At 47.1% G+C, this 15,127-nt stretch overlaps 1 protein-coding gene across 10 annotated transcripts in view; it reads right to left on the reverse strand.

Moving 5' to 3' along the window:
- Positions 1 to 15,127, reverse strand: part of LRRK1 (leucine rich repeat kinase 1) — a 134,445-nt gene extending 119,318 nt beyond the window's left edge. For 5 of the 10 annotated variants that reach the window (XM_067029479.1, XM_067029480.1, XM_067029483.1 and 2 more), the window contains exons 1-2: positions 14,744 to 14,906; positions 9,910 to 10,160 (exon numbers count right to left, since the gene is read on the reverse strand). In XM_067029479.1, coding sequence (XP_066885580.1) covers positions 9,910 to 10,009 — 100 coding nt within the window. In that variant the 5' untranslated portion in view covers positions 10,010 to 10,160; positions 14,744 to 14,906. Of the gene's footprint in view, positions 1 to 9,909; positions 10,161 to 11,083; positions 11,192 to 14,743; positions 14,907 to 15,023 lie in introns of those variants that run through there. The other 5 variants (XM_067029482.1, XM_067029484.1, XM_059059583.2 and 2 more) reach the window with 4 other exon arrangements.

A 15,127-nucleotide genomic window follows, 5' to 3' on the forward strand; every position in this document is an offset into this window, starting at 1 on the left:
GACCAGAGGGGACTGCCTGGTGGGACAGAAACAATACTATGTATTTATAGGCACTGACATAATTAACAATGGTATAAAACATGGCAAAATGTCCATACTAACTTTGAATAATGGCTACCTTTGGGGGTTTATGAAGAGCAGTTACCAGGGAGAGGTCCAAAGGGGGCTCTAACTATTCTTGTCATGTTTTACTTCTTAAAATAATTGTTGAAGTAAAAATGGCTAAATATTAATACCAGTTAAATCTGAGTGTGGGTACATCCTTGATTCCTTTTTCTTTTACTCCTCATATCTAATGCATTATTGATTTCTGTGGTGTGCTGTGTCAAAGATGACCACAAACTTTTGGCATTCCTTCCTTTGGGAGCTGGAATCTAATATTTCCCATCCTGCATGGAATCCAGACTTACCTTCTGACTTGTTTTGACCAACAGAGGGCGGCAGAAGCGATGAAGAGACAGTTCAGGCATAAGCCTTAGTAAGGCCTCAGAGTTTCTGCTTCTGAGCTCTGGGAATTCAACTGCTAAGCTGTAAACAGGCTGGGGGTGGATGTCTGGATGAGCATGTGGAAAGAGCAGTCACGGTGAGGAGCACCGAATTATCAGACATGTGAGTGCGGCAAGAAGAACCAGCCGCTGAGCCCTGCTGATTCCTGACTAACAGAATCCCGGGAAACTATAAACTGCTGTGGTTTTAAGCCAGCGAGTTATGGGGTAGTTTGTTACATAGGTCCTCAGAAAAGATTCCCACTCCATCCTCTTCTTCCTTTCCTGCCCCACCGTCCTGGGCTACCCGGGGCCTTCTTTCCAGAGCTCTGGTAACAGCCTTCTAGTTGATTGCAAATTTCCCTAATAATGCTTTGAATCCTATAATTATTGGTTTATCTGGAATTCATTGTAAAAATGTTTATTTTAATCAATGAATTTGCATTAAGAAATAAATTAAGAAATTAACTGAGAAGATAGTAAGATTGATATCAAAACAAAATAAATGCCAATTAGGATCCTCAGGAGAATACAAGAAGACACTGCATATATGTCACAGGAACAGAATGCTATGAAAAGAAACAATCAAGAATAGGAAAGAGCTTTTGGGAGTTAAGAAAGGTTGGAAAACATGAGGGAAAAGATAAGCAACAGGAGTTCCAGAAAAGCAAACAAACCAAAACAATAAAGAGAAAAAGCAGAGGAAGATAATACTATCAATGAAAATACAAGGACTTTTCCAGGCCTGAAAGGGATAAATTGTTGACCTACCCTGTACCAAGCAGCATGAAGGAAAAAGACCCTCACCCAGGTCTTTTGTTATGAAATTTCAGAAGACCAGACATACAGGGGAGATTCTAAAGGCTTCTAGAGAGGAAAGAACAGGTCACCCACAAAGCAATGAGAATCAGACCACATCAGAGGACAATAGAGCAGGCTCTTCCAAAGTCTATAGGCAAATGATCTCCACTTGGGATCACGGGTAAGACCAATGGAAGATGCTTTCAGGAAAACTGAGTCTCACATGTGCCACCACAGCCCTGTCTGAGTTTTCTCACTCAAGTGCTCCAGGTAACTGAGGGCTCAAAATAAGAGTTCTAAGAAAGAGGTGGGAACCAGGTGGAGGTAAAAAGTAAGGAAGAGGTGTGCGTCTCCTGAGCCCCACAGAACATGGATGACACTGAGTCCCCAGGCGAAGTCATAGCAATGAGAACATATCATTTAATGTTGCAGAAGCACCCAGAGATGAGTCCATACTGATAGAATTAAGTGGGAGGGAGCAGCTGGGAGGTGTGGTGCAAGGGGAAAGAAATCGTCCTCTATGGTGGCAGGCAGGCAGGAAGGCAGGCAGCAGACTCTGTCTCAACGGATGGAGCAAGACAAACGTGCAGGCATATTCTTTATGTAGAGAAATGGTGATGACCTGAAGAACTAGAACCAGAAACAGGAAATAGAGACACTTTTGGGAGCTGACACTGGGGCTTTGCCTTATAGTCCATCTGTATCACTTGCTTCCTTAACCAGGGTTTGTGTAGTACTTTGATAATTTTTAATGTGCTTACTCTTTGATCCTGCCATTCTGCTGGGGTATACTCAACTTTTATGGTAAGAAGCAAAATATGGAAAGAATCTAAAGGCACTTTAATAGCAGACTGATTAAATAAATATTGTTGTATTTACACTAGGTAACTTGATGAACATGAAAAGGACTCCAAGACGTACATCACGCAAGTAAACAAAAGTTGCACAACGCATGTACAATTGTCATGCATGTAAACCCAGAAATACATACAAAAAAGAATTGTGTGTGTGTGGACATGAGTGTAGGAAGAGGATGGAAAAGAAACACACTCAGCTAACAGTGGTCACCTGGGCAGGATGGCATTTGATTTTATATGAGAATGTGTGTGATTACACACAAGTAACTTTTTCATAACTTTGGGGAGGCCCCTGCCTGCTATCAGGCAGGTGTTCTTTGCTTGTTTTTTGTTTTTGAAGCCAGAAGTGCTGGTGATGTTTGCATGGGGACACAGGCGACCACCCATTGGAGCCTTTTGATTCTGAGAGCAGAAGGGAGGGGTGCAAACAGCCTGAAGGGTCTGCCCTGGTCTCTTTCACCTCTAACTCCCAGGTGTGGGCCACTTGTGGCCACCCACCTGTCTAAGAGCTCACAGGGCCATCTGAAGTCCAAAATGAGCTACTTGAACTTGAAGGAACTTGAAGAGTGTCATTCTTGAATACAAAATGTATTCAAATTCTAACCTCAAATTTTCATCATCACTTGGTTCTACATTCAAAATAAGGGACTAAATTTTTCGATGCCTTTAAATATCTCTATTTGCTGAAAAATTCAAAGTGCCACAACTAAGTTATTTTTGGTTTTGGTTCTCCTGAAATGAATAGGTAAGCAATTGATTTTAAACCAACCCCTGGTGACATGCCTGGCCACTGGATGATGGACGATGTAGATGACATAAAAGCTGTGAGGCACAAACATAGCAAGAATTAGCAAAATGAAGTACAATCCTAAAAAGTTATTTACAATTGAAAATATAATTTCTAACTAATGTGTGATTCCTTCTATAACATCAGGGTTATGGGCTTAGGAAGGATTGTACTGCTTGAGATGCACACTTCTGTATTTTGCTTTTTTATCTTTTATTCTTTATAACAAATGTCAATAAATAGCAAGATGGTTAAGTAGAATCTGGAGAAACTGAACACAGGGGTGGCTAGGATGGTGAACAGACTCAGAACTGGGAATTCTAAAGAGTATTGGAAGCCCCTATTTTCATTCATCAGGGTTCCTGAAAATGTGTGTGAAATCCATATACTAGAGTTTGGACTTAAATGTTGGGTGTGATAATTTATATGTTATTTAGTTCTCTCAATTCCCAGAGTTAAAGAATTTCATAAAAATCCCAGTTATGGCTTCTTCAGAGTCTGGCTGATGTGGACCAGGAAGCCAGGGAAGTGGGAGAAAATCCTTATCTCTCTGCACTGGGGCCTGGGGATGTCCACGCAGGCACCTGCTCACAGGCCACTGACCTCTTCGTGGAGGCCAGGGCACGGAGCTGGAAAGAAAATCTCCTCTCCTGGCCACTGAGTAGCTGCCCTGGTGAAGGAGTTAGGGGCAAATGTGGGGAAGGGGAAGGTGGGCTGAGGCCCTGGGTGAGCTTCAGGCTCTGGCCACCTAGAATGGGGTGGAGGGATGGGGCACTCCAGAGAGCCCACCCACACAGGGTGGAGGGAAGGCGTGGGAGGCTGCTCTCCCCTTGGGCCCAGGTGGTCATGGCCTAATGGTTAGTCCACCGACTAAAAGGCACAAAGCTTGGTGATATCCAAGTGAAATGTGTAACTTTGCGGGCTGCTTGCTCTTGAAGGCAGTAGGATGGTTTGCTCAGCCTAAAAAGGAATCCACAGGGAGGGCAAGACATCAAAGTTAGTTATTTCAAGAAAGGGGTTAAGTGATGCCAATCAGCCTAGGTGGGTGGAGCTAGAGGCAGTGGAGACAGCACTGGCCTCTGCAGCAGCATACACTTCCCAACAGAGCAGAATATTTGAGAGGGAGTCAGCTCCCTGTTGCTAGAAGTAAGCAAGCATATTCCGAACAAATAATAAGATGATATAAGCCTCAGATTTAGGTTAATATTAAAAGCCCCATCAAACCCAGAGCTTCTGTCATTGGGCAGGACTTTGCAGGCATGAAGCGCAGCTGTTAACTGCTCCCACATGGATGGATGCCCATGGCCGTTTCTCCTGCGACCCGGGCCACCACACAGCTTCCCTCCTCTTCACCTCTCTCAGTAAGGGAATCCTTACTGGACAATGGCTACGGTTCCTGGGGCGCCCAGTGCTGCTCCTGCAGCCAGGCTGGAGAGGGCACCCTGCCGACCACAGTCCCAGCAAAGCCCTGTCCTCCCAGCAGGCATGAGCAGGACACCAAGTCCAGGAACAGCTTAAGATGTGGGCTTGCAGTTACACTCTGAAAGGCACACAAAACGACGGATCTGCCCCTTGTAGGAGTTCCTACAGTGGCTCACTAAGAAAGCATGCTGCCACCGGAGGGGCACTTCCTAGTCACGCTATTTCCTATTTCTGGAAAGCAGGCAGAGCCCCCACTCAGGCAAATCTACTTGGCTCTTGTATTAAAAAGTTATTTTCAAAACAGATTTGAAAAAGCCAAAGGAAGAAGAAAAGGACATTGGAAGTAGCTATGTGAAAACCTAGGATTTGAAGGCCCTCCGGAATGTTCCTTCTCCTTCTTTGGTCCATGCTGTGAGAGGCAGGCAGCAGAAGTCAGGACCACTCACAGAGAGGCGGGGGATGTGGACCACCTCAGGTCATGTCTGTCCAAGCGCCTCTCAGCCTTGGTGAGATCCTGAAGAGTTTCACCAAGCGTTCTCAGCCTGAATTATCTAGAAGCTTCCTCACTTCTCTGCTCCCCAGGAGCCTTACCTCAGCTGACAGGACAGGTTTTTCCACTCTGACTGGTGTGAGACAGACGTGGAAGAATGTCTAATGACATGTTTGTCAAACTGGCTGGGTCTGCAGTCCTGGCCCAGTATCTCACTGACCCTCATTCTCTCAGCTGAAACACTCTGAACCCATCCATGCTCTCTAAACATTCCTCCTGCACCAAAGGCCAGCTGAATGCTGACAGTACTAATAAGGTTGTAACACACCTTTCTGGAGCACAGTTGTGCTGCACAAACATAGAACAGGCACACATAGCCCACATGGCACCACAGGCAGTTGGAGAAGCACTCACATATTCATGGGTGCTGAAAGGGTTAACCATTCTCAACATGCACAAGGTGAATTGTGTAAATCAAAACAGGTAGAGGCACCAACAAACACACCCAGTACACACACACACACACACACACACACACACACACACACACACACACAAGACCACTACCAAAAGCCCAAAAGTAAAAAGTTAGTTTTTTACTAATTTTATTAAAGTTTGGATCTTTTCCTAACTCTACTTGGAAGTATAATGATAACATTATTTCCAAAGCATGGTATCTTCCAAGGATTTTTAAAAGGTGAGAGAGCTGCTCCTACATTGAGAATAACTTGGGTATCCACTGGTCCTCTTTCTGACAGTTTCCCTCAGGCAGTGCTGGGAATTCTGTCTGCAACGGTCATCCTTGGGGTGAGGCTGGTGGATTGGGGGGAAGGGGAGGGGAGGCATGACTCCTCTGGGGAGAAGGTGGGGCAGAAAAATATCCAGCTCATCCAATGAGGACAGAACTCAGAGGGTGGGCCCCATGGGAGGCACAGCTGCAGGTTCCTGGAGTCAAATATTGCCCCATTTAATCCAGAAAGAAATTCGTGGGAAAGAGGCCAGTTAAAGCAAATTTGATCTTGGAAATGAGCACCCAACGAGGGAGGAAGTACGCAGATTGGATCCTAATCACAAAACTTCCATACTTAAAGAGAAAACAAGTTTTAAAATAAGTTGCAATATAATTCTTCTGGTTGCAAAAGTAATGGAAAACAACCACAAAAGAATGCATGCTCATTGTACCCCTATGGGTAAGCAAAGAGCGGTGGCTATAATCCCCAGTGACTGTGCTACTCTTTGAGCGTCACCTGCTCCCAGGCTATGGTCTTGGTGTATATAGTTCTATTTTGTGAAAATGAAATCCAATATGTGATGTTTTAAAATTGGGCCCACAGAGCTCCGGGCTCAAGGTGAAGATCAGCAGTGGGATATTCACCACCCCCACCCCTCCACGACTGCCCATCAGAGCAACTCCACTGTTATAGCTGTTATGTGGGCTGGAGCTCCAGGTAAAGTTTCATGAGAGAAAAGCTCTGTGGGCTACTTAAATAAATACATAGAAATACATAAATAAGATACAATTTTAAAGTACTGAAGCCCACCAACTCCTATCATGGTAGATGAATAATGGACAACAATCCTCCCCCTCTGCCGGAATCTACAGCCTGGCTGTGGCCTCCTCGTGCAGGAAGCTCTTCGCTTGGGATCCTCCATGTGACTTTCTTTGGCCAAGGGCAGAGGCATGGAGGCAACAGTGTGCCACTGAGCCTAGGCCTTAAGAGACATGGAATGATTTTGCTTTCCCCGCTTGTACCTCTGCAACTGGCAGAGAAGAAGGTGCCCTGCTAGCCTGCTGGTCTCAGGAGGTTAGGAGTCGCATGGAGCAGAGTGCCGACTGCAGCACGCAGCAGAGACCCCCCCCAGACCGCTGCTGGCCAGGAGGCCAGAAATAAATGCTGACTGGCACATCCCACTAAGATTCTGTGTCTGTCTGGATCAGGGTTCAGAGAGGTTTGAGCCACTCAGCTGAGGTCACCCAGAACTAAGAATTGAATGCAGACCTAATGAACCCCACAGACAGGCTCTTGAGCCCTCATCACACTGTGTGAGTCCCAGAAGTGTCTCCCCACCCCTTCTCACTCAGTGAAAGGAAACAGCCATAAACCGGCTGTGGGGTTCTAAACAAGACAGTGACAGAAGTACACATCACTCTAGGTCACAGGTAGTTAGTAGTGGCTCCTTAATCCAGAGCCCTAGGTAATGGATTCAGCACTCCCAGTACCCACGCAGGTCCCCGTGGTGTCACTGTCTTCCCCTGGACCTGGCAGGAAAGCAGGGTGGGTCCTCTGCTGCCCTCATTCGCTGCTCTCAGGTGAGCTGAACGGTAGCTGCAGGAGGCCAGGAGGGGCCTGATGTCGGGCTGCTAAGCCATGTAAGCAGTCCGTTGCCAGCAGGAGGGGAGCGTTGTAGGGTTTCATCCCTGGGGGTCCCAGGGCAGGCCCTCCACACTCAGCTCCTTGGCCACCACCTATGGGACCTTTCAACTCTTGGAGAATGGGCATAAATTTGTACTTTCTTCATAATTTCCATAATGCTGAGCCATAGGAAAGAATTTTACAATGTATTTCAGGTCGCTTTTCTCTCATCTTCTTCAATTCTGTGGTTTATGTGTTTTCTTCCATGCATAAACACATCCCTGAGCATCAGGGTTCACAAGACACCACCTCCCCTGTCGGCACCCTCCAGCCCTAAGCAGGAGAACAGTACCAGTGGGGGCTGCACGATTCCCATAGGCTTCTCAAGCTTTGTGTGTGTCCTGAGGCTTATCCAGAACAGGGAGGTGTGGAGTCCTGAGATTCCACTGGGGAAAGAGGCCCCTGAGGCAGAAAAGACCTTTCTGAGCCTGCCCCCTGCCACCTGGTGATCACAGCTGTCAGGGAGAGGCAACTGGCTGTAGGAGCAGTGTAAAGTTCAGATCCAGACCTCAAAGGAGAAAAATGAGGGCTAGGAGTATCAACACTTAGGCCTCTCATGCACATGAATATTCTCTGGTCATTGTCCTACCTCAGGCCTGGAGGCAGGGCTGGTTCCAGGTCTGTCCATGGTCCCTTGACCCAGGTCCCCAGGAACTGTAAGAGTCAGTGAGGATTCCTGGGCACCTTGAGGTCTCAGCCTTGCCTCTCTGTTGGTGGAACACTGGCACGACCTGGGAGTCTGTTAGAAATGCAGATTCTTGGTGCCCCCAGACTCACAGGATGAGAATCTGCATTTCACCAAGATCCCCAGGGGACTGGAGTATATACTGCAATTTGAGAAATGCTGCTCTAATTTGCTGGTCCAAATCATTTAGACCAGTTGATTCTCAACCCCAGCTGCACAGTAGGATCGTGGTGGTGGGGAGGCAAGAACTTTTAAACAATACCCCCAGGATGCTGCTCAGATGGACCTGGGGGTGCCTGTGCACTGACAGTTTTAGGCACTGCCCAGTGTTTCTGGGGGCCAGGGTGGAGAAGCACTCGCTTAGATCCACCAGCTCTTGACCAGGACGAAGATGGGGCAGAGCCTCCTCTGGGGCTTTTTCAGATGACACAGCCACCCACCCAGTGAGCCCCAGAAGGACCCAGCATTCCTGCCCCCACCATCATTCCTCAGGATTGCTGAGTAGAGGCAGATGGGATACTGCAGCTGAGAGTGCCCTGAAAAGAGGTTCTACCCAAAATCAGGAATAGCATTCCACGCACGTCACCTTGAGCTCAAGCTAATAAGACATGGCCTTCCTAACAAGCAACTGAAAAAAGGCATACATCTGAAAAAAAAAAAAAAAAAAAAAACCTTTTACAAGATGCAAGTCGAACACTCTGGGAACATTTAGTGCTGGACAATGTCAAGAAGCAAATTCTTTTCTCATTTCATAATCTGATTTATGTGTAAAGAAATCTTTCAGAAACATCACCTTAGTTAGACTTCGGGCATTTTCAATGGAGAAAAAACACTAAGTAACTGAACAAAATGCCTACTGAGCCAGGTACAACACTGAATCGCTAACTCCACAGAGGTACAAACTCACAGGTCCTCTCAAATCCCACAGGATGGCCTATACTTTGAGGATGAGAGTCCAGGGTTAAGACACGGTTCAAAGGGCAGTTCTGCCCATTACAAGTTGTTGAACTTGACCAAGTTTCTACATCTCTCTTATTCTCATGTTCCTCAGTTATAAAATGGGGATAAAAGTACTATTTATAGGTTGTCATGAGAATTAAATGAGGTTATTTCCTAAGACACTGAACCCAGTGCCTCATATGTACTAAGGGCTTAACAAATATTTATTGTTAACAATAGCAATGATATCCTATTGGGAATAAAAGTGATGCAACTCTGTTGAACAATCCAACAATATGTGTAAAGAGGCTTAAAAACGTTCAAACCTAATAGTCCCGCTTCTGTAAATCTATCTTAAGGAAATAATCTCAAAACCATCTATAAGAAGATGGACATGGAATGATTTTGGTCTGAGTCAGAAACTAGAAGCAACACAAATGTCCCAAAACATCCAGTGGGAGAGTAAGAATTAGGTCAATCATTTTGCACAGCGCTCCCAAATAAGATGATATTTCACTGGATTGCACAAGCTAGGTGACTGACACAAAGTTAGGGGAAAAGACTAGGATACTGAAGTATATACACTATAATAAGTAAATAAAGTTAAAACAAAGTCCTTGCAGCCCAGAGAAGCTGACTAGAACACAACATACTTAGATATTAACTGTGTTTAGGACAGTGGGACTCTGGGTGATTACTTTTTCTACTTCTTTTTTCTTTTTTCAATTTTTCTTTAATAAACATATTATTTGTATAGTGAGAACACAAAACCAAATCCCCATTAAAAAAAACTTTTTAACCAACATGAAATGATGCCCTGATTCTTAAGATCCAAATAAATCTTAAGTCCACATAAATTTTGTCCCATGGCTCCTTCAATGTTTAGAATTTAAGTGAGAATCCCATGATATGTTTTATATTGAAAAACTATACAATTCATCAAATAAGTGGCAATTTATATCCTTTGGTTGAGAACCCATTGTTCATATGTAGAACATGCAAAGCAGGCTTGGCCAGCCCTGCCCTTACCTCTGTTATGGGTCTCCATGGCGTGTCCTGGACACACGGCTGACCCTTCTGGCCCCACACACCAGTACATGCTGGGTGGTCGCCGAGACATTCCAACCATCAAGCCTCGAGGTGGCCGCTCTCCCCAGTCAATTCCCGCAGTGGTCACAGCAGCCGTGGCTCCCTGAGGGGTGGACTAAGTCATGGCTTATAGTCCAGGGTGGACCAAGTCACAGACACACCGTCATGGCTGAGCGGAAAGCTGTCTCGTCCTAGTGGTGAAAAAACATCAAGTCAGAAAGCTTTTCTTAACTGTCAAGTCACTTCCTGCACCCAAGCACATACTTATTTATAAGGTCACATAAATACGCATTGGTGTTTCCCCTCCCCCTTTTTGCAACTCTTCTCTTAACATTCCATCTATCCAGTCACACCCGGTCAGATGGTGGCAGTGAAAAGACAGAGTTCCCCCACCCCACCTCACAGCTGGGCTCCAATCTGCCCAGCTTCTCCAATCTGCCTGAGAAGAGTTCAGATACACCAAACAACTGTAGAACACCTACTGGTAAAGGGCTCAATCACTGCTCCATCAACACATATTCATAGTCACCGGCAGGGTGACACAAAGACAACCAAATGAGGCTCCTTCCTTCCGGGGTTCATGCTCCAGTTGGGGTGGGGCAGACACACACGTACACAAAACAAGGCTTCCCTTTTCCCAGGACAGACTCTCCCGGAAGCCCAGAGGTGGGCACGTAATGACAAAGAGTTAATCACGCAGCAATCTCAAAGAGAAGGGTCTGGAAGGCACCGGTACCGGTTATGAAGCCAAGTCAGTTTGAGCCCTGGGGGATAACAGAAAGGGGCTCCCTACATTCTACCTGACCCCACCACCCCAGGGGATCTTTGGCAATGTCTGGAGGCATTTTTTGTTATCACCTCTGGGGGTGGGTGTGCTTAAAGGCATCTAGTAGGTAGCAGCCAGGAACACTGCTGAACATCCTACAGCACACAGGACAGCCGCTTACAGCCGAGAATTATCCAGAGAAACTCTGAGTTAGATTAAGACACATCTCCTAAGACTAAGGAGACTGTGATGAGGCAAGACACTGCTCTCACATGCTGGGCTCCCACTGACCTTGGGTCCCTGACACAAGGACATAGGCTGCTATGCTGATTAAATGACCAGAAGCACCTTGAGGGTGAGATCCAGGCTCAGCTTGGCAGGGCCCGGGGTGAACTGCACGATGGGAAGGGATGACCATATGAAACGCATGTGTCTCTCCCAGCAGTCATGTGGAGTCTATAGTACAGACATAAAAAGTATGGTGTAATTAGCAGCTGTTCTCTGAGATAGACAACTCTGAATTAGAGGGTGATGGTGTAGTCCAAAAAGAAAATTAAGGTCATGTAAATGATGCCTAAGGCAACATCATCTATTAAAAACAGACATGCACCCAGGCAACTTTTCCCGGTTGCTGTGAGATTTCCAGCAAGGTCAAGTTTCTACAGTCACTTTCTACAATAGGACTGGAGGTGGTTCTTACTTGCAATAATAATAGAGGGAGGACTGGGAAGCCAGCAGTGTCTCCCACCTGCCCTCTGATTAACATGCTCAGAAGGGGGCTTCCCTGGTGGTCCAGGGGTTAAGACTCCCCATTTCCAATGCAGGGGGCATGGGTTCAATTCCTGGTTGGGGAACTAAGACCCCCACATGCTACACAGAAAAAAAAAAACAACAAGCTCAGAAAATCAATGCTGGGGGGCAGACCCACTGTCTCCCCAGTAAGCAGGTTCTAGAAGGTACCCTGAACGGGGTGGGCACTGAGTAAGCTCCGGAACAAGACTGTGAGAGCACCAGAACTTTCTCATCTTAGAGCCTGGAAATCAGGCCCGTGGCCCAGGTGGTCTGTACTCTTATAGGCAAGGGGAGGTGGGGCTGGGAAAGCCCTGAACCAGAGGTCTTGCCCGTTGTGAGCCCGCACCTTTCTGGACTAAAGAGCAAAAGGTTCAGAGAAACCACACTTGGGAAAATCCATGTTTGAAGTTTGGGTGCCTGAAAAGTCCAAGAAGGAAGGAAGGAATGATCAATCTGGACACTATTTAGGAGACAATCAAAGCTTTGTAAATTGCAAAACCTGATTAGGAAAATCAACTTGAGAGGGGACAGGGAGAAGTAGCAAAACAGAATTTCTGTTTTAAAATAAAGCCTCCAAATCACACAGCAACATTCAGAAACCAAGGCACACAGTTGTTATCTGCTTTCAAACGCCTCTCAATATCAGCTACCAATTACATCCAACAACACCTGAAAAATCCAAATGCTAGTAGATGTTCCTTCTGAAAACAGAAGTGTCTTACCATATGTTTTTAAGTTAAAAAAAAATCTTAAGAATATTTTAGGCCAAACTTCACCCAGCCATTTTGTTCCCCTTTTTCAGTTTCCTTTTGAAAATCATTTTACCAATGGAGGATTTTGCCACTGGAGCAGTTTTTCAGTTATAATTTGTATTTTGGCTTAGACTCTAAGGTAGAAGTTTTAAGATGAAGTAACTCAAGTTTTGCTCAATCTTTACCCTCTAATGGATCTTTGCTTCTTCCTGCTGCTTTTGGCTTCAGATCAGTGCAATAAATAATGGTTGCAAGTTACATGTTTTCTTTACATTATAGTATATATATCCTAAAGAGGGTTTCAAGAAGTGTCCTGCAATAATAATTATTTTAATAATTTTTAAAACCTCACCATTGATGGAAAAGAAAAAAAGGAACCTGATATTCCTTCTACAAATTTTTTATTGGGACCTTTCCATGGGGAGTGAGCTTCATGAGTTCATGAAACTTACAGCTGGTGGGGACAACACAGTTAGTAAGTAAACTTTGTGACATGGAAGAAACATCCTGAACCTGCTCACTTGTCTCTTCAGGAGGCTTGGAAAGGGCTGCCACTGCCAAAGAGCTGGAAGACACTTGGAAATGAAATGTGTTAGAAATGCTCTTATCATCCAGCTCTTTTTTGAAAAGCCTGGTCGAGTTGGTTGACCCATGGTCTTTGCACGATTGGCATCCCTTGACCAATATTGGTTTGCCTACAAAATGTGTTTAATGCATTTGTGGACCTCAAAATATTACAGAGCTACAAACCAGAGAAATGTGTAGTTCTCAATCACTGATGAGAACAGAAGCCTTTCATGAGTCTAAAGCCACAAACAAGTTAAGGCTGTCCATTCACCACTCAGTCTCTATACCTGCATACATTTGGTGCTTCCTGGACAATTCTGGGAGTAAAGATGAAGCAGTGAGCAAGGTAGGTACATAGGAAGGGTCTCTGACACCTGGAGTGCCAGTAGAGACTTCCAGGTAAATTAAAGGAGTAATTAAACAGATAAAGTAGGAACAGACAGTGGCAACTGAAAGAAGGACATAGAGAGAGGGATGTGAGAGTGAGGCTGGGTTTGGCGAGGGTGGCTGGGTGTGGGGGCAATGGCCAGGTGGTCTGAGATGGCAGAGGCCAGATCAATTGGAGGATGTGCAGGGAAGGAGGTCTTCTGGATTTCATGCCAAGCACAAGAAGCAGCTATTGAAGGGTTCCAAGCAGAGGACAGACACTCTCTAATTTACCTTTTTTCAAAAAATAAATTACTCTGGCTGCCAAACAGAGAATGGGGTGGGGGTGGGGCGGGAAGTACCGCAATTGTACAGGAAAGAGATGCTAGTACCTTGCACTAGGCTGGGTGGTGGGAAAGAAGGGAATGGACCTGGACACATGTGAGAAGTAGATCCAAAAGGACTTGCTAACAACTGAATTCAAGGGACGAGGGAATGGGATGGAAGACAACTCCCACGTTTTTTATCTGAGCATCTGCGTTTACTATGGGCCACTCCCTGAGGTGTGGAAGCCTGGGGAAGGGAGAGGTTTGGTAGATCCCCAAACCTCCTGTAGGGACACATTAGGTGTGAGGTTTGTATGTTTTTAACTTAATTTTTTATTCTTCCAGGACATAAACAAAGATAATTAAGTCAGACCACAGAAGGAGTTGAATGTTAAACATTTTTCAAAATCGTGTATATTCTAGTTGTCCCTTTAATGCCCGGGGAATTTGGATACAATGGGAGTGAGCAGCAAACTCTCAAAACAGTGCATTTGGTGAGAGGCTCGCTAAAAACAAAACTGCACGCTCCTGTTTTTCTACTTCTCTGATCCTTGCAGGGGGATGTGCTTGTGGGAGAAAAACTTCATGGCCTCAGAACGTGAAGGAGCAGGGTGTACCGACCGCAGAGATCCCTATACTCTGCCGTTACCATCTCCCTCCGACCCCCAGCCTTCCCCCACCCCCGACCGCACTCATCTGCGTCCCCGCCTTGGAAGGTCGGCCGCAGAGACCACAAGGAGATGGCGGGTTTTATCCTGACCCTCGGGCGAGAAGCGTGCCCCGGACTTAGAAGAGGGCGAAGGCGCTCGGCCGTCTTGCATTGCCAGGTCGTGCCGGCAGAGAGCCTCCCGGGCAGTGCCTCTCCGACACCCACACACTCAGACTCACACTCCCGCACACACGCGCGCTCTCACGTCCCGCTCCAACTTAAAGGAAAGGGTTTTCTCCCAAGACGGAGGAAATGTGTAGACGTCCTGGTGTATTTTCCTTTTGTTGCTTGGTGTCTGCTCCCCCCGCCCCGGTGCCGTCCCGCAAGGCCTCGGGTTCCCCACCCGGCACCCCGCGAGCGCGGCGGGAGGCGGCGGGGCCGTGAATCCGGGGTCGCCCCGCGCCCCGGGCCTGGGCTGCAGGGCCCAGGGCTCCACGCGGTGTCGCAGCAGGAGGCGGCGGCTCCACGACGGGGTGCGGGCCGGGTCAGCACTTACCTGCGGCGACTGCGGGCAGGGACGCGGGAGCCAGGGACGCGGGGCTGCGCGCGGGCCGGGAGGACAGCGGCGGATCGGGGCCGGGCGGCCCCTCTGCCCTCCGCCCCTGTGCCTCGGGCCGCGCGCCGGGGCCGGGCCGGGCCAGACGCACTTCCTCAATCCTGAGGAGGGCGGGCGGCGGGCGGCGCGAAGAGCGAGCAGGGCGAGGGTCAGCCGCTGAGAGGCCTCCCCACAATGGGCAAGAGGAGTCCCTGTGGCCGCCAGCCTCAGTTTCCCTCACCGTAAACCCTGGGTGATCACACTCACTGCTCCCGCCCGGGTGACCACAGGGCCCGCGGGCCCTTCTAGCGCGAGGTCTCCTCCAGGTTTGGGTACCCTGCTCTC

The sequence above is a fragment of the Kogia breviceps genome, chromosome 3, assembly GCF_026419965.1.
Source record: "Kogia breviceps isolate mKogBre1 chromosome 3, mKogBre1 haplotype 1, whole genome shotgun sequence".
NCBI classification, from domain to species: Eukaryota; Metazoa; Chordata; class Mammalia; order Artiodactyla; family Physeteridae; genus Kogia; species Kogia breviceps.